General features: G+C 42.1%; 2 protein-coding genes across 2 annotated transcripts; one reads left to right on the top strand and one right to left on the bottom strand.

The window, feature by feature from the left end:
• The first annotated feature begins 691 nt into the window (after window positions 1-691).
• Window positions 692-8,598, top strand: bbs1 (Bardet-Biedl syndrome 1). Its single transcript, XM_014129513.3, has 17 exons — window positions 692-881; window positions 1,438-1,511; window positions 1,676-1,710; window positions 1,908-2,180; window positions 2,386-2,432; window positions 2,686-2,724; window positions 2,834-2,906; window positions 2,980-3,111; window positions 3,353-3,459; window positions 5,346-5,466; window positions 5,581-5,739; window positions 5,967-6,036; window positions 6,187-6,345; window positions 6,510-6,643; window positions 6,760-6,894; window positions 7,573-7,659; window positions 7,796-8,598. The coding sequence occupies exons 1-17, from the start codon at window positions 853-855 to the stop codon at window positions 7,880-7,882; spliced, it is 1,761 nt and encodes a 586-aa protein (XP_013984988.1). The 5' UTR covers window positions 692-852; the 3' UTR covers window positions 7,883-8,598.
• On the bottom strand, window positions 8,334-16,129 carry LOC106563699 (calpain-1 catalytic subunit). The gene is made up of 22 exons (XM_014129512.3): window positions 15,768-16,129; window positions 15,140-15,446; window positions 14,967-15,036; window positions 14,613-14,731; window positions 13,616-13,749; window positions 13,332-13,500; window positions 12,077-12,160; window positions 11,904-11,989; window positions 11,665-11,739; window positions 11,388-11,548; window positions 11,152-11,312; window positions 11,041-11,052; window positions 10,666-10,877; window positions 10,525-10,564; window positions 10,347-10,412; window positions 10,218-10,275; window positions 10,057-10,121; window positions 9,887-9,955; window positions 9,662-9,740; window positions 9,157-9,273; window positions 9,004-9,062; window positions 8,334-8,815 (listed from the first exon to the last, which is right to left on the bottom strand). Exons 2-22 carry the CDS (start codon window positions 15,413-15,415, stop codon window positions 8,789-8,791), a joined length of 2,139 nt encoding a protein of 712 aa, XP_013984987.1. The 5' UTR covers window positions 15,416-15,446; window positions 15,768-16,129; the 3' UTR covers window positions 8,334-8,788.
• Between the last annotated feature and the right edge of the window lie 4,124 nt (window positions 16,130-20,253).

Genomic DNA, 20,253 nt, shown 5'->3' on the forward strand with positions numbered 1-20,253 from the left:
TTTACTAGGAAGATAAAGTTGTCAAAGTCACACCCCCACACGTGATATCATTTAAAAGGCCAGACTATCCCCTCAAAGGGAAAACAGGACTTAATACAGTGACTTGTATGGCCTCAGAGATATGGACCAAGGACTGATGTCTACTAGAGAGAACAAAAATAAATTGCTGGGTCTCGGGAGGATATAGGCCAGAATTACACTTAGTGTACAAAACCTTAGGAACACTTTCCTAATATTGAGTTAGTTACATGACCTTTTGTCATCAGAACAGCTTCAATTCATCGGGGCATGGACTCTACAAGGTGTTGAAGGCGTTCCACAGGGTTGTTGACCAATGTTGACTCCAATTGCTTCCCACACTTGTGTCAAGTTGGCTGAATGTTACTGAGTGTGAAAACCCAGCAGTGTTTCAGTTCTTGACACTCAAACCAAGGCACTTAAATATTTTTGTCTTGCCCATTCACCCTCTGAATGCACACCTAGACAATCCATGTCTCCTCCCCTTCATCTACACTGATTGAAGTGGATTTAACAAGTGATATCAATAAGGGATCATAGCTTTCACCTGGTCAGTTTGTCATGGAAAGAGCAGATGTTCCTAATGTTTTGTACACTCAGTGAATACGATCAACGACCGAGACGTCACAGTGGCCGTTTAATAAGCGGAACTATTTATTGAGGAATCTTTTCTCTGTTGCGCCTTCCTTGCTGCCATAGAAACGGGAAAGCCGATCTGCTAACGTAAACAAGCAGGCAAGCTAAAGTTAACCAGCTAGCTACCTCAGTGGCACACAAAACAAATTGCATCACAGGATATCCTTGCAATATTAATTGAGGAATATCATATTGGATATGTCTTCAGTCTCACAGATGAAAGAAAAGTAAGTTCCATTAGCTAGCTACAGGAACGCGAACCTTTCAGTTGACGTTTCGTTAACTAGCTAACGTTACGTCTAGCAATCAAGCAAGCCAGCTAGCAAACGTTAGCAGGATATCAAGCAGGCCAACTTTGCTATCTCTAGCTAGCTAATCGCATTAGTTAAAAAAACTGTTTGAATCAATGTCGTTTCCTCATCATTTCAACAACAAAAAATATATGTAATGAGGTTAAAATCAACGTAGAAAACTGATTAGATTTGCAAAAAGTCTAACATTTAAGGGATTTTTTTTTTCTTCACCCAACGTTTACCTAAATCCTATGATATAACGTTAGTGACCTGTTTTGTCGAATTCACATTAGTTGACAATTCAACGAAATGTAAATCGACACTAAGTTAGACGTTGAAATGACGTCTGTGCCCAGTGGGTAAGTTAACTAACGTTATTCGACGGATTTTCTACATAAACCCAGCAACACTAACGTTAGCTAGGCTAAATTATGGAGTAAAAATTGTTGCCTTGCTTCAAAACAAATAACGTTACTCTGTCTCTTAACAGTTCTGAGACCAGTAAATGGTTAGATGCACACTACGATCCAGTGGCCAATCTCTATACTTTTTCATCTTGCATTGGTAAGATTTCACCTTAGTTACCACCAATTTCAAATTTCTGTCGCTAGCCTTGTTAAATCTACATTTGCTCAAGTTTTGTGGATATATATTTATTAATGTCTATAAATAAATCGTCTATTTCCTCAGACAATGAATTTACCTGGGCCTGTATATTTATTTTACAGCTCTTGCAGACCTGCATGGGGATGGTGAGAATAAGGTAAGAATAATGTTGCTACACTTGCTATCAGCGATTTCTTAATCTGCCACTAATCCTTTTTCTCATAGGAAGAAGCTCTTTGTGCATGTTTTTTGGTTGACTCCTTTTGTTCTGTGGGTGCGTGTACGTGTGGTGTTTGATTAGTATGCCTTTGATTTCTGTGTACAAGATTAACATTCTCCTTCTTTCTGTTCTAGTTGGTGGTGGGGGACCTGGGAACTGGTTCATGCAACATGAAACTGAAGGTGTACCGTGGAACTGGCCTGATGAGTGAGAACACATTGCTCGATCTGCCCACTGGCTTGGTTTCTTTCCTCATGGACCAGCATGAGCCACGCACGCCTGCCATCGCTGTGGCTTCCGGCCCCTTCATCTATGTCTATAAAAACCTGCGGCCCTATTTCAAGTTCACTCTCCCTCCGTTAGAGGTCAATGCCCTGGAACAAGACGTCTGGAACCAGGCAAGGGAGGTGAGTGGAGCTGCAAAGATTTCAGCAAATAAAAAATATATAATTTCCCCCTACACTGTTAGAACAACAACTTTTGAGATGTTTTCAATTTTGACTTGCTGTACTTTTTTATCTGAATTAGTGGGTTTTATACACCAAGCTTCTGGGAGAGCACCATGGTTCTCTTCTGATTGGCCTGCTGTACTAACCCTTCTCTTTTCACAAGGACATGATTGACCCATTGAGCTTAAAGGAAATGTTGGAGGGTATCCGGTAAGTTTCTGCTAATAGCATGCGTCGAGTTATGTTCCCAATTGACTGTTGATTTTATTTAGTTGCCTATGCTTGATTATCTGACCGTCTTACAAAGATATATTTTATATATATATATATATATATATTTATATATATATATATATGAAACCATTCAAAAGACTGTACGATCAAAACTGGTTACTCTGACAAAATGGCATTATGATCAGGGTCATGGTAATAATTAGTGCTACCCTCTCCTGCCTTCTCCTAGAGACAAAGCTGATGTTCCACTCTCCGTCAGATCTTTGAGGTAACAACTCAGTTAGATAAGTAACTCCGGCTGTTTGTGTGAGTGAAGTGCCTTCTGATACTGGATCAGACTGAAGTGTCATCACCATTGATCCCTTCTATTTGTCAAGGTTCCTCATGTTGGACCCACAAGACACGGAGGCTTTTGTGAACCTTCATAAGGCGCAACCAATACGGAGACAGGTAGCCTTCCTCACAGCAGTCATTAACTTGAGCAATGTGACACACACAGTCAACTGTTTGTATGTGCTCTTAGACTGTTATTACATGCATCGGCACCCTGAAGAAGAACATGGCTGATGAGGATGCAGTCAGCTGTCTGGTTATTTGCACTGAGAGTAAAGATGTCTATATCCTGGACCCTGAGGCCTTCACCATCCTCTCCAAGGTATGTTCAATACATAAAGAGGAATTTACAATGACAGATCAATCATTGGTTCGATGTGATATGGGAGGAAGAGCGTGACAGTTGCTAGTGTAAGAGGGGCATTTGCTTCAATTCCATATGCAGATTTGTATGAGACTTAACTTTTTTGTTGTTGAATTATCCAGGTTCAGTCATGTTGTTGAATTCATATGGTTTACTCTCCCAAGTCCCTCTGTTGACATCCATGTTCTTGTTGCCACAGATGTCCGTCCCTAGTGCTCCCACTCAAATGGATGTGACTGGTCAGTTTGATGTGGAGTTCCGGATCACTGTGGCCTGTCGCAATGGGAATATCTACATCCTCCGCAGGTATGGCAACCACTGACCAAAAAATACCTTTGTCTCTATCCTTTACAGACAGACTTTACAGTATGTTGCCTGTAAAAATTAATCTGGCAATGTTTTGTTTAGAATCCAATTAATACAGTCCCATTTTACCACATTCTTGCCAGGATAAGCCTTTTATATATCCTGTGCACATGCCAGCAAGTTTAGGAGTGGGAGCATGTGGGAAGTAGGGGTGCTGGGGCACCCCTGAAAAATCTGGAGAATATAATATATACAATACATTTAAAAAATCCTCACAAAGTAGTGGGTCTTTACTAGTCCAATATTAGTGGAAGGATATAGCTGTCTGTAGCACGGGTCATTTCTCATTTTTTACTACACTTAGAGTATCTTCATTATGATACCGATAGAAATAATAGCAATATATATTTTCAAAAACATGTGAGTCTTGTGTTCATATTTCACAACCTCCGCAGGTTTTTGGAGTTGCTTATACGCAATCGAGCAAAATAATAGGCCTACACTTGATTTAGGCTGCATTGTTGCATGCTGAATGTTTCTGATCGCTGATAGATCAACCACTTGATTTAGGCTGTATTGTTGCATGCTGAATGTTTCTGATCGATGATAGATCAACACTTGATTTAGGCTGTATTGCTGAATGTTTCTGATCGATGATAGATCAACACTTGATTTAGGCTGCATTGTTGCATGCTGAATGTTTCTGATCGATGATAGATCAACACTTGATTTAGGCTGCATTGTTGCATGCTGAATGTTTCTGATCGATGATAGATCAACACTTGATTTAGGCTGTATTGCTGAATGTTTCTGATCGATGATAGATCAACACTTGATTTAGGCTGCATTGTTGCATGCTGAATGTTTCTGATCGATGATAGAGCAACACTTGATTTAGGTTGCATGCTGAATGTTTCTGATCGATGATAGATGACCCAACTAATAGATGAACTACCACATCTACTTATTTGTCCAGTCAGAGAATTAACCAAATATCCACATGGAGATTCAGTGAAACAACCACATTGATTGATTAAGACAAGTCACAGGCTTTTTGGTTGGGAGTAGGCCTAGGTTACTAAGTGGCTACAAGTGAAAGGCAAAATAATCCACTTGTTAATTAAACTACATACAGTAACATGCTGGCAAAATGTTCTGCTCAGTGTTATTAAATGAGTCAACTAGACAAGAGGATCATGAGCAGCACTCATCTCAGCTAACATTTCAACAGTCTAATTGTAGCCTAATATCCAAACAGAGATTTAGTGAAAAGAAAAATGTGACAAATGTTTATCAAGAGTCCCCACACTTGTCTCAAAGCAACGCAAAACGGTGCTAAAATTGTTGAACACACGTTGGGTTAGCCTACTTTATTCCAATATTTTAGTCATTCAGTTATATTTATTCCCACACTAATTATTTCTGGAGCCATCCAGTTGTGGTTCAGAAAACGGTGCATGCGGTGGGCAATCCAAAGAGATGGGTGAAGTGACATGCCTCACAAAGTTTACAACTGCCAGGATGGTAATAACGGGCGCTGCCTAGCAACCATCAAGAGCTCAAGAGCGTAATGCATGCCAATTCCACCTCAGCATTACTAAGTTGTAGGCAGAACTTTACCTCAATCATGACTAGGTCGGTTTGCGGAAATAAAAGTTTCTGCTTTGATACCGACAATACTTTTGAGATGTAAAGAAAAGGTGGGAAAATGTCTTGGTTTGAAAGTTGTATATGTTTTGAGGATGAAATCACACATTGGCCTGTCATAGGGACGGTCCTCCCCAAGAACTTGAAGTTTAAAAGCATTACATCTGGCCTGAGTGTATTACTGCCAGCCAATGTTTCTTTTCAGAGGAAATAGCTGTGTTTGTGCTCTGTGTTTGCAGGGACTCCCCCAAGCCCAAGTACTGTATTGAGCTGTCTTCTCACCCTGTGGGGCTGGTGAGGATGGGGAAGAGTGTGGTGGTGGGATGTGCCCAGGAGACACTGCAGGGCTTCACACAGAAGGTAGGTAGCACCCTCTCTCACCTACACTCAGTCAATTCAGTAGAAACTACAGCTGTGTGACGTGATAGTTGGAAGAGGCCTGTGTGTGTGTCTTGTCCTGTCCTCTGTGTCCAGGGGAAGAAGCTGTGGACGGCTTGCCTGCCAGCCCCTGTCACTACCATGGGTGTGATGGACCTCCCCACCAGGGGCTTCCAGGCAGTGTTAGTGGGCCTGGCTAACTGTGAGGTCCACCTCTACAGAGACAAAAACCTCATCAGCACCATCAAGACTCCGGTAAGACACCATGGCTAGACAGGCCAATAGGTTACCAATAGGTTAGTATCTACTTGGTTCTGATGAAACACTCTTTAGAAACAGGTTCCCATGCTTATTTCCTGCTTGTTTTAGTTTTGTCTGGACTTGGCACACACAGAAAAATATGGCAATGTTTTTGGAAAGATGATTTAGGTTTGTACGCCACTGCCATGATTAGTTGTGACTGTCAGTCCTCTGTGTTCCAGGATGTAGTGACCAGCATTTGTTTTGGGAGATATGGACGAGAAGACGGAACCCTTATAATGACCACCAAAGGTACAGATCACCTGTTCATTTAGGATGGAATCTTGGGATTGGAGGTCTTGTTTAAAAGAGAGTCCTCTAGTCTAGGATGCTCAGTACAATGGACAGATGTTGAAATGAAGTCCCCTGCCTGATTTCAGTGTGTGTCCCTGTGTTTTGTAGGAGGTGGTCTGATAGTAAAGATCCTGAAGAGGACAGCTGTGTTTGATGACAGGGACTCTGCCCCAGGTCCCCCTCTGGCACAAAGCATCCGTCTCAATATCCCCAAGAAGACCAAGCTGTACGTGGACCAAACTATGAGGGAACGGGAGAATGCTGTGGGTACGTATGTCCAACCAGAACTGTAGTCTAGCCTGGCCAGTGGCCACCACCTCCAGACTAAACAATGGTTTGCTTGTTTCTCTGCAGTTTTGGAGAGAGTTTTGAGGTCTTGGGTTCGTGGGTCAGTTTTTTTAAATGTTTGGTTTGGGCCATGTGTTTTCCAGCAATGCACAGGGCCTTCCAGATGGACCTGAGTCGTCTGCGTCTGGCTGCAGCGAGGGCCTACGTAAAAGCCCTGGAGTCCAGCCTTACACCCATGTCCTCCAGCCTGTCTGAGCCTCTCAAGATGAACGCAGTGGTGAGTCTGATGTCCTGGTGTCTGAGGGAATGTCAGTGTCTCGAGTAGAATCACAGCCACGGTTTAGCACACAGTCAGAACTCCTGGTTGGGTCTATCATCCTGTCTGTGTTTTAGGTGCAGGGCCTGGGCCCATCCTTCAAGCTAACTCTGAACATCCAGAACACAGCCGCATGCCGTCCTGTCATGAACTTGGCCATCAGCTTTCTGTATGACGAGAGCCTGTATAGTATGAGGACAGCCTTCTTCAAGGTGACCTTCCTTTTAACCCATCATATATCGTCACATGACCAGTGATATTTACTGTACACCTCACTAATGTCGCTGGGTAGTTTCTATACATTTTATATACAGGTATATCTCACTGGTCACCCCCAAAGCCAATTTCTCCTTTAGCCGCCTTTCCTTCCAGTTCTCTGCTGCCAATGACTGGAACGAACTGCAAAAATCACTGAAGCTGGAGACTCATATCTCCCTCACTAACTTTAAGCATCAGCTGTCAGAGCAGCTCACAGATCACTGCACCTGTACATAGCCCATCTGTAAATAGCCCATCCCCATACTTTATTTATTTATCTTGCTCTTTTGCACCCCAGTATCTCTACTTGCACATCAATCATTCCAGTGTTTAATTGCTATATTGTAATTACTTCGCCACCATGGCCTATTTATTGCCTTACCTCTCTTATCTTACCTCATTTGCACACACTGTGTATATATACTTTTTCTACTGTATTATTGATTGTATGTTTGTTTACTCCATGTGTAACTCTGTTGTATGTGTTGAACTGCTTTGCTTTATTCTTGGCCAGGTCGCAGTTGTAAATGAGAACTTGTTCTCAACTGGCCTACCTGGTTAAATAAATAAAATGTTTTTTGTTCACTTTGGCGTGTAGCCTGAATATTATTGAATGTGTTCACTCTCCACAGATCCCCCTACTGGTTCCTGGGCTCAACTATCCTATTGACACATTTGTGGAGTGCCTGAGTGATAAAGGAATCTCTGACATCATTAAAGTAGGCATTTTATTTCTCTGTTACTCTATTTTTCCATTAGGGGACTTCACTGTGTAGCCATTTCAGTGCCTCCTTGAACATAAAACCTGTGAAAGTAGAAGGTAAGCTGTTGTTGACACACGTTGTGTAATTACAGGTATTTGTGCTGCGAGAGGGCAAGAGTGCACCTCTGCTGACTGCCCATATCAACATGCCCGTCAGTGAGGGACTGGCACTCAACTGAGAGGGAGAGAGAGCGAGCAGCATCTTTAGGCCCTGGGCTGGCCTCTATGTTCGCACCCTGTGCTTCTAGCGCCCTCTAGTGGCAGGGCTGACTCAAGGTTACTGGGACGTTAACAGGATCAGCTTGTGTTGGCCCCAGAGGTGGTTAAAAGCCATGTGTAGCATACGTACTGTAGGACAGGAAGTAGGGCTATTTGTCCTTAGAGGGAACTCCATAGAGAAATGGGTTTACAATCACAGGATTTAAAATCCAAACATAAGTGAAATGGTAAGCTGTGTGTTGGTGGATAGAGATGTCAGGACCATTATGGTAGTTATGAATACAAGTGTATAAAGTCATTCTATTTATATATAAATCAGTATTATTTATTGCTCTTTAAAGTTTGTTAAACAATTGCTGGAAAAAAACAAGATGTGCTGCTAATTTGTTAATGTTCAGATCATGACAGATGTTCAGATCATTCATTGCACTTTATTTTCAAAAATGAAAGATACCAAAAATCCATACATTCCTGAGAAGTGCAGCAGTATCCAGAAAGAGTTGGCTTTTCAAACACTTTTTAAATGTCTTATTTTCACTCCACATTTCAAGGCATTTTTGTTATTGAGGTTAGAAATCTGTTTATTATTCTCTTCAAACTAAGGCTTTACATTTATTGACTTGTCAGAATATAAATCCAACAACTTGTTTAAAAATTAAAATCACTAATCACTGTTTATTTAATTTTTTTTATAAAATGAAAGTCAAGCACCGGCAACATTCAAAAGCATTTGTGTTCTCCTCTACCTGTTTTAGAACCACAACAAGTCACATTTAAGACAATATTCTATGGCCGTTGTGATGCGTAGTTGGAGTCGGGGTGACGCCACCAACACAAGCAGTAGCAGGCCAGCGCCATCCATCTGTCTAGGCAAACATGGTGAGGGAGATCCACTGAAGGAAAGAGAGCAAAGACTTCAACACGTTTAACAGCTTAAAGTAGTCACACTTTGATGACACCACTAAAACATTGATAAAGAAAGGAACTGTTGTGTCTGGGCTCAAAAGCAGTGTTTGATGTTAACACTCCACAAGCTGCTCTCCCTCAAAAGAAGGCCGTGTTTCTGATAGTGGTGACATACCTGGAAGAAGCTGAAGGAAACCACCCCATCTACATCAGTGTCCATTTCTTTAAAGGTCTCTAGAATGGTGAACAGAGAGCGGTTTGTTCAGTCTACTGGTGTTAGTAGCATGATGACATTATCACTGCTGTATTCAAGGTGAAATCCACTCACTGAACATGGTCTCCAGACGGATGAGACAGTTGACAAAGTTATCAAAGTCCACGTTCAGGTCTTCCTTTGCGTAGCGTAGGATGATGAGTTGGAATAAGTGGTTTGTCAATTTGAAGCCTGATGTAGAGAAAAGGAGAGTGGGTGAACAGCACATCAAACAGCTCTTATGATCTCTCACCTAGACAACTAGTCTTGTCAGCAAAACTATTTTAGGCTTTTTGCCTGCTTACAACAAAGGGGTAGCTTGTCATGGTAGTACTAGGTAGAGACTGGTCTCCTGTTGGATGAAGTGTCCAGGGGCTGAGCTGGTCATGTTATTGTGCACTTAAAAGGCCTCTAGTCAATACGTGTTGCAGAAGTTCAACGTTACAGTTTGATTTAAATGCAATGTTCTCACGTTAGAGGAGACTGCATTCACAGTAAACGCACAGTAAACTGCACTGGTTATATTATTGTGCTTTATACATTTTGTGAGGATGCTACTAGAACAGGAATAAAATGGTACCAGATGATTCCAGTGCCATCCGCATTTCATAAGAGCTCATGGTGCCAGATTTATCCAGGTCAAACTTCCTAAACACAGTCTGACGTGGTGGAGGAGAGGGAGAGAAGAGTGGAGAGATGTTATTTACAAATGTTGGCAACAGCAAGCATGGTGTGGAAATCATACCCAACAATAGCTTGGAAATCTCAGAGGTCTATTTAGAAGAGTAGGACATGTTTGACTCACCAGGTACCGTTTGATCTTCTCCCACAGCACATGGAACTCTGTCAAGCCCAGCTTCCCGGTGCCGGTGGTCTGTCAAATAAATGTCAAGGACAGACAGGGGAATAAAGAGGAAGCACAGTGATAGTTGACACACATCAGGGTGGGTATGAAGAAGGTGTAATTAAGGATACATCCATGAGAGTTATCATGCAACGACACGCCTCCTTCCCAAAGCCGTCTGTCTTCAGGTCCTTATCTGTGACACAAAAAGTGACAGTGAACACACCATACAAGTCTTACCTCACATGCCTTTTCCCTTTAACCAAAAGAGATGCCAGTATAACAGACTCACGCTTGCTGATGATTCTGTTTAGGATGGTTTGAAGCTTGGAGGCACTGATCTCTGCTTCCTGTGAGAATAAAATAAAGTAAGAAAGGACTACAAGTACCATGTATCCCGTCAAAAATGTAGTTCTCTCACCGCTCCAGCGAGCTGTCTGAAGAGACCCTTGAAGCCTGCATCAATCTGGCTCTCGTCCAGCTCTACCTGCAGCAGACACACAGAGACACTTTGGCTTTTCTGTCATCATTAAAACTGTGGTATACTGATGAGTCAATAGATTAATATTGGTTTGAATTAGTTCAAAATCATTTCTCACCTCCTCAGGCAGATCAGCTGTGATGTCATCATCCAATTCCCTGTTAGGAGAGGATCAAGTCTTTAGCCAGTTTCATTGACTTGAGCTTTTCATATGTCTCTCTCCCTCTGTCGTACCCACCCCACACCACCATTCACTCACTGGGAGTCAGCTGGCTTTTCAGAGAACACCCTGAGCACAAAGTCTCCGTCCTTCTGGGGCTCGAAGGTGGAGGGGACGACGATATACTCTCCCTGGGGCAGGCAGAAGCGGGTGCTGACCTCTCTCAGGTTGATGAAGAGCTCCGACCGGGCACTGGAGCTATGGGTCAGGAAGAAGTCCCTCTTTAGATGCACCCCGGCCTGACCTGTAAACTGTCCAGGAGAGAGGAGGAGAGGAAAGGAACAGCAAAAGGAGAGAAGGAAAGAGGATCATAGGAGATAGTACAGAAATGAGAGGACCAATATTTGTGGGTAGAGATTGCTGTTATGGTCTCATGCAGAGATGGACTCCTAGCATTACCAGAATATGTCATACCTCTTCTGGAACCTAGAAGAGAGAAAGAAAGGTATTTAAGTCACAGCATTTGTACAGATTCTTAACTTCACTGTTACCAAATACAAATAATTACTGAAGTAAATATCTTGCCTCATAGATGGTGAATCCAATGGTCTCCATGTCTTTCCCCTCACGCCGTTGCCGACGACGATCCTTCTGCATCAGCGCCACTAGGAAGCTGCAACCTGATTGGCCATCTGTGTCTGGGTGCTGAAGGGCCACTTTGAATTGAGGGTTGAGCCAGAACGTTGCTGTAGAAAAAACATAAAAACCCTAATCTATTACTCCTTGTCCCCCTTCTCTCTCAATTCATTATCCTAATGTACCTGGGTAGTTCCTGCAGCCCCCTGCAGTGCTGCCTCTCCTCCACTCTCCAGGGTAGAGCGCTGAGCTCCACTTCTTCACTTGGCTGGCCTGCAGGGCGTCTGCTGTCAGATTACAGATCTCCAAACGGCTGAACTCACGCAGAAAGTCACGGAATGACATCCTGTGTGGGAGGGTTTATGGGAAAGGCAGAGAGACTGGTTTTGAGGGTACTATTAGCTTAATATTGTGTTAGGATAAAAATATAAAATATTTAAAAACTCTTGACAAACTACTTACCAGAACTCGCCATCTTCACTACGGTTGTACAATCTAGCTCTGACCGATGGGTCAACTCCAGCCCACTCTCTTGAACTGAAACCACAAAGAAAGACTGACATATTTCTTAAAATACATGTCACCAGCCCAAGTTGACTCAAGATTGAACTTTTCCTGAACTAACTCTTACCCAATTTTCCTCCACCTCATTCCCCTCTAGTTATCTCACCTCTTATCTCTCCCTCCCCCTCTTCTCTCACTTGTCACTCCAGGCTCCGGTCCACTCCATCTCTCCCCAGGGGTTCCTGATCCGCAGGAGCTTGGTGGGACTTCCTTTAAACTCCACCTAGCCAATAAGCATGAGGTGCTGTCTGTTATAAAACTATATGTGTATTGTTAATCAAAACTTTAATTAGCCAGGTCATTCTCTCACCTCCTCCACACCTGTCACAGAGTAGGCATGGCCTTTAACCAGCTTCTTGAATGTCATCGCCTCCATCTCGAAAACACCAGAGATCTGAAAGAATTAGAGAATTATTTTGTACAGGATCTATATCGCACAAACAAGTTGTTTCTTAAAGAAAAGTGTGTGTTTGTGTGGTATGTGTCTGTTTATGTAGAAGGCCAGCATCCCGGAGTCGCCTCTTCACTGTTGACGTTGAGACTGGTGTTTTGCGGGTACTATTTAATGAAGATGCCAATTGAGGACTTGTGAGGCATCTGTTTCTCAAACTAGACACTCTAATGTACTTGTCCTCTTGCTCAGTTGTGCACCGGGGCCTCCCACTCCTCTTTCTATTCTGGTTAGAGCCAGTTTGCTCTGTTCTGTGAAGGGAGTAGTATGCAGCGTTGTACGAGATCTTTAGTTTCTTGGCAATTTCTCGCATGGAATAGCCTTCATTTCTCAGAACAAGAATAGGCTGACGAGTTTCAGAAGAAAGTTCTTTGTTTCTGGCCATTTTGAGCCTGTAATCAAACCCACAAATCCTGATGCTCCAGATCTCAACTAGTCTAAAGGCCAGTTTTGTTGCTTCTTTTCTTTAATCAGAACAACAGTTTTCATCTGTGCTCACATCATTGCAAAAGGGTTTTCTTATGATCAATTAGCATTTTATAATGATAAACTTGAATTAGCTAACACAACGTGCCATTGGAACACAGGAGTGATGGTTGCTGATAATGGGCCTCTGTACGCCTATGTAGATATTCCATAAAAAATCTGCCGTTTCTAGCTACAATAGTCATTTACAACATTACCAATGTCTACACTGTATTTCTGATCAATCTGATATTATTTTAGTGGCCAATTTTTTTTTGCTTTTCTTTCAAAAACAAGGACATTTCTAAGTGACCCCAAACTCTTGAATGGTAGTGTATGTGAATGCGTTTTAACTATACTTGTGGGGATCAGAAGTCCCCACAAGAATAATAAACAAACACAAATTTGACCATCTGGGGACATTTTGTTAGTCCCCACAAGGTCAAATGCTATTTCTAGGGGGTTAAGGTTAGAATTAGGGTTAGGGTTAGAATTAGGTTTAGGGTTAGAAGCTAGGGTTAAGGTTAGTTTTTCAGTTTAGGGTTAGGTTTAGGGGTTAGGGAAAATAGGATTTTGAATGGGACTGAATTGTGTGTCCCCACAAGGTTAGTTATACTGTGCGTGCGTGCGTGTGGTGTGTGTTGCTAACATCTATGGAGCATCCCAGCAGGGAACCTCGCTCCACTGCTCTACTGATTATGCTGAACAGGTCTGGATGGGCCTTCTTCAGCTCAAACATCTCTGTCACGCCCCCTGTGAAGTCCTCAAACCCCTCCGATGTACTGCCCCCTGAGAGGGCCTCGTAACAGCCATTGAGCCTGCAACACAGAGAGACAGTTGCATCTCGTAGCAGCCATACAGTTCTGTTATAACAATTTGCTATGTTGTGTCTGTACAGTAAATTGTCTTTCTCTCGCCATCCATTGTCCTTACTTTGCGTAGGCCTTCTCCAGCAGGGCGCTCCAGAACTCAGCCCCCTCTGCTGAGTGGAGAAACAGCAGCTTCCCATCCTTCACTGGCAGCCTGTCATCAATCACCACATCCACCCACTCCCCAAACTGCCAGAACTACACACCAGGTGCACATGGGAAACGAGCAAAACTGCTACAAAATACTATTTGCCATACACACCATATAAATGCAGTAATGTACAACTTCTGTGATTTAAGGATGGTTGTGTTTATTATGCTGCATTCAATGCTGGGAGAGGCTCTGCTGCAGAACTTTCTGCATACTGCAGTGCACAGAGTCAGGTTGCCAGGGACAGAGAAGATTGCTTGGCAACAAGACAATTGCAGTTCAACTGACTCCCCAGAGTGTTTGTCCAAAACCAAAGAGGTAAAACAACCGCTGTGCTCTTTCAGTTATGAGTGTATTGCCTCTGGTGCTAAGTGAGTGCCCCAGATCTTTATCCCTTGTCCCTCTCTTTGGGTGGCATGCTAAAGGGCTAGGCTGGCTGGTGGGCTGTGGGACTGGCCTGGTGCTCCCTGTAGGAATCTGGCAGCAGGGTCCTTCAGCAGCCCTTCCCTGCTTTTCTGAGTGACACGCTTTTTACGTCCACCTATAAATACTGGCAGTAAATATAGCAGCATGCATGCAGCCTGTGGGGACAAGACTGACTGGAGGAGTTGGGGGATGTGGGGCAGTGGCACTCCCAACACTGTGCTGGGTAGTGGGGAATTTAGGGTGGAGGGCCAGATCAGTTACAGTAGCTAGTGTATTGTAAAGGTCTGTGCATTTGGGTGTACTGTCTACTGAAATAAAGGGCATTAAGTCACAGCAGACAAACTGGATATTGAGCTGGAGATGGGTCAAATATTTCAATATGTAGGAAAACAGGAGTAGCTCTGGACAGGACAGATATAGCCGGGTAAAAGTGGCAAGGACTGATAGGAGTGGTACGGTGGAAGGTAGTGAAGTGTAGAAGTACCTGGAAGTGAAAGATCCCAGCATACTGTTGGTGGAAGCTCTGCCCATGGGGCACCACCCGATGTAGTAGAGTCTCATTCAGTGTGAGTGAAGCAATCGCTGCCAGCAGCCAACAGTCACCTGGCCCACAAAATATACCACATGACATTACTTTAGGTGTGCCTAAATAACTTAGCTATGATAATCAAATCATGGTTTGAGAAAAGTAGGGGTATTGTCATCATGCAAGTCTCCGTCTCTCTGTTTATCTATCAGTTCATGTCCTTTCGTCACCATTGCATATAAGAGTCCCAAAGCCCAGCTTAATAGCACAGTAGGGCAGAGGTTGGGCACATTGTGGGCAATCTGAACTCACCCAGAGCTCCCTGGCAGACGTCTGTGCGCGTGGCTCCGTCTACGATGAAGTGAGGGTCAGAGCAGAACTCCTGAGGAACACAGAGAGAGTTTCTACGGGTGAGACAAGTATCAAGATGGATAGGAGCATCTCTGCCGTAGAAAGTCAAACCTGCAGATGTATCTTTCCCTCACCGTGGGGCGCATCCATCGGACCCCCTGTGTCTTTGTCGAGCGTGACCCCAGCTCCTTGAAGCCCAGCGACGAGATCTGAGCAGGGAATGCATCATCCTCAAACAGCCGTCTGCTCTGCAGACTGTGGGACCGGAGATATTCAAAGTCTTGGCCTAAGAACTTCAGGGCCTTGTCATTCTGACCGATGCCCTCATTGCGGTCCCACTGGCTCCTCAAACGAGCAGCCACTCCAGAGGCAAACACACGTTCAATAACCTGCTCCCTCACCTGCTCCATAGCCTGCTCCCCAACTCCACTCAACAAACAGCTGAATAAGGCAAACATGTATAATATGTTATAATTGATGAGACAGTGCTTACACACACTCACACACACACACACATTCACACAGAGAGAGAGAGTAACAAAACAGTTATACTCATATTATAGTTAATGTATTTTTTAATTAACACGTTGGGTAAATCTCAGGCAAATCCTATAAAGAAGTGTTCACCACTTATTGACTGAATGCATCAGATTATTGATAACAAAAGCGACTCAATGCATTTTTGCGAGTGTACGAACACAAATGCATCCATCCATTCCTATTTGTCATATATTACAAAAACAATATATATTTTTTAAATACCTTACAGACGTGTTTACGCCGAGATTTTTTGACCGCCACTGTTAAATGCCTCGCCGTGCTTCATTGAACTAAAAGCTGGGTTGGTTTTCTGGCTGCCACTCAGATTCTCCCACCGACTGTCCCATGGAAGATTCCTCTAGGCCTGCGCAAAGCATTTTGCATTACTCAGCACATATCTTTCGAATTCAACAAAAGAAAACGTGTTTGATGAGAGGTACTTTTCCATACACACACCAAATTATATTATATAGCCCAAGTATATTGTAAGATATGAGGTGCAATTTAGCAGGTGGCCTAACTTGATTTGAAACGCATTTGTCAGTCGAATTAATCTAATTAAGGACACTGAATAAGCATGGACCATGTAAAGATATGAAGTCGTTTTAATGTACACGTTTCTGTGAATCCCCTCTTTGCTGTTTACAACAGAACTTCACAAATAGTCTGGCATCAGCTGAGTTGTTTTACTGGAACAATGCCTCCATCTAGTGGCAATAGATCAGTCATACAGTAACACGAAAAACCAAGTAGGATCTACACTGTAAAATGTTATTGTTATTTTGACACAATAAATCTAACAGTAAAGTACCATATTAATTATTTACAGTAAATTGCTCTAAATAGCAATGTACTCTGTGTGATTTTAGCCGTAAATAGTGCATGACAACGTACATTCTAAAGATGTACACTCCTACTCATATAGGCCTACTGGTTGAAAATGGCAAATTTGGGCCTAATTTGGAATATTTCTTTTATTTTACTTGGCAAGTCAGTTAAGAACAAATTCTTATTTTCAAGGACGGCCTAGGAACGACAGATTTTTACCTTGTCAGCTGGGGGATTGGATCTTGCAACCTTTTGGTTACTAGTCCAACGCTGTAACCACTAGGCTACCTGCCCCCCCAAGCAGCGTGTCTGAACAGTAACGTACTATAAATGACGTCAGAGCTCAGGCAGTGTTTCACAACTCTATGGGTTTTGACTGACTGACAGCAGTTCTGAATTTGTGCAGCGCGCGATAAGAAGATCTCTCCTATCCCTTCTGGTAATTGGACAACTTTTGCAAACGTTTTCTTGTCTGAGTGAGGGAAATGCTGTAAATTAAAATGACTTGATATATTTTGAAAGATGAGACGTTGAAGAATAATAACTAACGCTTTGATGTCATACAAGCAAGCCTTCACATTTCCATATCATAAAACCCATGTCATATACAGTGTCAACGTTTATGATCACTATGTTTGATGCACAGTTACAAGACGACATGGTATCACCCTGGGTTGTTATGAACAAATTAACAAATAAGCCTATGATTGTTTATTGTGAAGAACATTTGCAGCAGCACACGCACCTGAATGCACTCATGACTCCTTTCTGTGCGCACCATAATTACGATTTTTTTCTTTGAATTGCCTTGTGAAAGCCCAAAACTGTAAGATCTTATTTTATAACTTAGCTAGTGATGTTGCCAATAGAAGAACATTTAAAAGCATGCCCACCTGACCCAGGTTGATTTATAATGGAACGGTTTTGGATTGCGTAAACAACAACAGTAATTGTGTGATGGCGGGGATGCAGGGCTGTGTTGTAAACAAAACAACTACAAGTGTGTTTGCTCTAGTTCCTCAACAGCACAGCTAGGAGAACTCCTTATAGTTGAAGACTCTTCTTTGAGTCATAAAAGTGCATTGAAATGACCTAGGAACTGTGCACACTGTGGAGAGGTGTGTGACCACTTGGAGACACCAGTTAGTCTTCTCACTCAAACCCTTGTATTTGTTTTGTTTTATGTTGCCCTACCCCATATTTTCCAGGAATAGTATTATCATGTTGCTGAATGTATCCAGAGTATTTTGTTATCAACAAATGCGTTGAAAAGTACAGTAAATGCACATAAAAACATAAAAACAACAGTGTAATGTTTGGATTCAGTCTTGTGTCAGGTGAACTGTTGTGTCATCACCTTTGGTCTAATAATTTCCCCATTAGCTCCAAACGGTTCCCTTTCAATTGCTACCATGGTTATGCATATTCTTTAAATATTTCTTCTATAAGAAACATTTCAATTTAGCCCTATCCATATAGGCCAATTCCAACAAGTGTAAAGGGAAGTACAGTACATTACTGTAACCACACATCATTATGGGATGGGCAACTGGCAACTTTTTCAACATTCTGAGTGATTGGATGGAGTGACATCAAGGTCTGAAGTGAACAAACCAAACAAGGTGTGTCCATTTATTTATATGATTTACAAAACGAATTACACTGAATATTACTCTGTTATGGAAAATTGTGATTTATACAGTAAATGTGTACATTTATCAACACTAAAATACTGTAAAGCATTATTCTGCAGCATACTCAAAATGATGGTGCACTGTGGGAAAATGAAATAATTGCTGTATTTCGAAAAATACTGTAATTCCACCCCACAGTACCGTACCCTATTTTTGGAGTGCCAATGACCTTTTGAACACTAGTTATTGTGTGGTATTGTTGTGTCTGGCTTATTAACATATTTTGAGGCGTGCGTTGTAACAGGCTACATTTGTGCCACCCGTTACTGAGAGTGCTATACCAATTTACTGTAGGTGTACTGTAGCTGTGCCACAACAATTACATGTGTATAGGGGACAGATTGGAGTGGCAGCAAGTCTCAAACCATTAGGGATAGTTCACCCAAATTACACAATTATCCTGTAAGCAGTCTATGGACAAGGTATGACAGCAATCCATGCTTTGGTTTACTTTCTCTGGCACTGTTTCCAAATCATCAAAAAGTATCTAAAATTGATTGTGAAGTGCACCAAAGTAACTTATAGATGATTTGAACATGATGTGCAGAAAATGCTAATATCGGTCCCATGACTTGAATGGGATTTGTGCCAACAAATGCTAAAACATTAGCATTTGGAAACAGTGCCAAGGAAACTAAACCAAAGCATGGATTGCTGTCATACCTTGTACATAGACTGCTTACAGGGTAAGGAAACCAATGTGTCATCTTGTAATTTGGGTGAACTATTCCTTTAATGGATCAGTATTTGCCATGTCTTTTGGTCTGTTTTACCCTGTAGTCACTGCCAGTTTTTAAGCCTTTGTTAAGGCCTCTCGAAGTGTGTTAGAGACCTCAGCAAAGGCTTCCAAACTGGCATTCATTGATATTCTGTAATATGTAAAAACATGACCTACAAGCCAACCTGCTTGCACCAAACAGGCTTATATTTTGGGTTCTAGTGGGGTATGACAGTTGAACTAAGCTCATGAACAGTTATAAGTTATATTCTTCAAGAATCAATGGGTTTATATCATCAATTTAAAAGTTAAAAAATGCATGTAGCAATCGCAGATTGCCCCTTATATAGGAAGAGAACATTCAACTCTATAAGGAAAAACAACATTTGGAGGACCATGGTCATGAAGAAGCATCATGAGGTGCAAAATCACGACTGACCAGGATGTAAAGGCTCCAAATCAACATATCCCTGAGCAGTTGGGCAGGCAGGGTGCCATAGACAGCTGCTCCTAAACCCCACAGGAAGACAACATGCTGTCAGAATAAATAATTATACAGCACATACTGAGTAGAAGCAACATAAACGATTGGCTAATTATTACTTCTGCCTACGTGCGCCTACAGAGTACAGACTGCTGCTGAGCCGGGCCTACACTTCCATTATGAATAACAGATTATGGCAATGTTACATTTATGAATATTGTTAAATGTATTACTCTTCTTTTTAAAATAGCAGTTTGTATTGATTTGGGTGAATTCACTATTCTAAAACCTTGACCTTGTGTAACCTCCTATACCAAGACATGATGTACTCAGGGATACGTCCTCTGCTGATACCTACTAAGCCTCCTGATGTATTCACTACAGTGCTACAAACAACACTAGTGTGACTGTCACATAGCTAGCCTGTCAAACTAAAGATTACTTTACCATCTAGTTAAATCTCTCTTACTACACTGTAAGATCCATTACAAGTTTAAGGTAAGCAATAGCTGAAGGAACCCAGAGTAATCAGGTTTGTCATTCCAGTACATATTGTCTGCAGATGTGTTCTCTTGCATCTCCCAGTATCAGGTTACACTGAATGTAACAGAGATCTACCATCGGATGCACAATGAGAACCAAGTAGAACAAAAGGCATGTAACTCAATAGAAGCTAGGCTACTCTTGGTGGCAGTTCATTACAATCCAGGTTACTACCACATTCATCCCTGTCACTCTGAACATGCTACAGCTTATTCTGTCGGTGCTTGTAGAAGCTTGTAGTTCTTAGCTCACATTATATTATTTTTATCGTCTGTATATTCTATTTATCGTCTGTATAGTCTATTTATCGTCTGTATATCCTATTTATCGTCTGTCTGTATATCCTGTTTATCGTCTTTATATCCTATTTATCGTTTGTATATCCTATTTATTGTCTGTATATCATGTTTATCGTCTGTATATCCTATTTATCGTTTGTAT

The sequence above is a fragment of the Salmo salar genome, chromosome 11, assembly GCF_965601325.2.
Source record: "Salmo salar chromosome 11, fSalSal1, whole genome shotgun sequence".
Classification (NCBI taxonomy): Eukaryota; Metazoa; Chordata; class Actinopteri; order Salmoniformes; family Salmonidae; genus Salmo; species Salmo salar.

Bases quoted from the DNA above. Each gene is read 5' to 3' on its own strand.
- bbs1 (XM_014129513.3), top strand. From the start codon at position 853: ATGTCTTCAGTCTCACAGATGAAAGAAAA. The intron at 3,112-3,352 runs GTATGTTCAATA...TTGTTGCCACAG, and splicing joins CCTTCACCATCCTCTCCAAG to ATGTCCGTCCCTAGTGCTCC. The intron at 3,460-5,345 runs GTATGGCAACCA...CTGTGTTTGCAG, and splicing joins AATATCTACATCCTCCGCAG to GGACTCCCCCAAGCCCAAGT.
- LOC106563699 (XM_014129512.3), bottom strand. From the start codon at position 15,415: ATGGAGCAGGTGAGGGAGCAGGTTATTGAACGTGTGTTTGCCTCTGGA. The intron at 12,161-13,331 runs GTTAGCAACACA...TAATTCTTTCAG, and splicing joins TGCTGGGATGCTCCATAGAT to ATCTCTGGTGTTTTCGAGAT. The intron at 10,413-10,524 runs GTGAGAAATGAT...TGTCTGCTGCAG, and splicing joins CAGCTGATCTGCCTGAGGAG to GTAGAGCTGGACGAGAGCCA.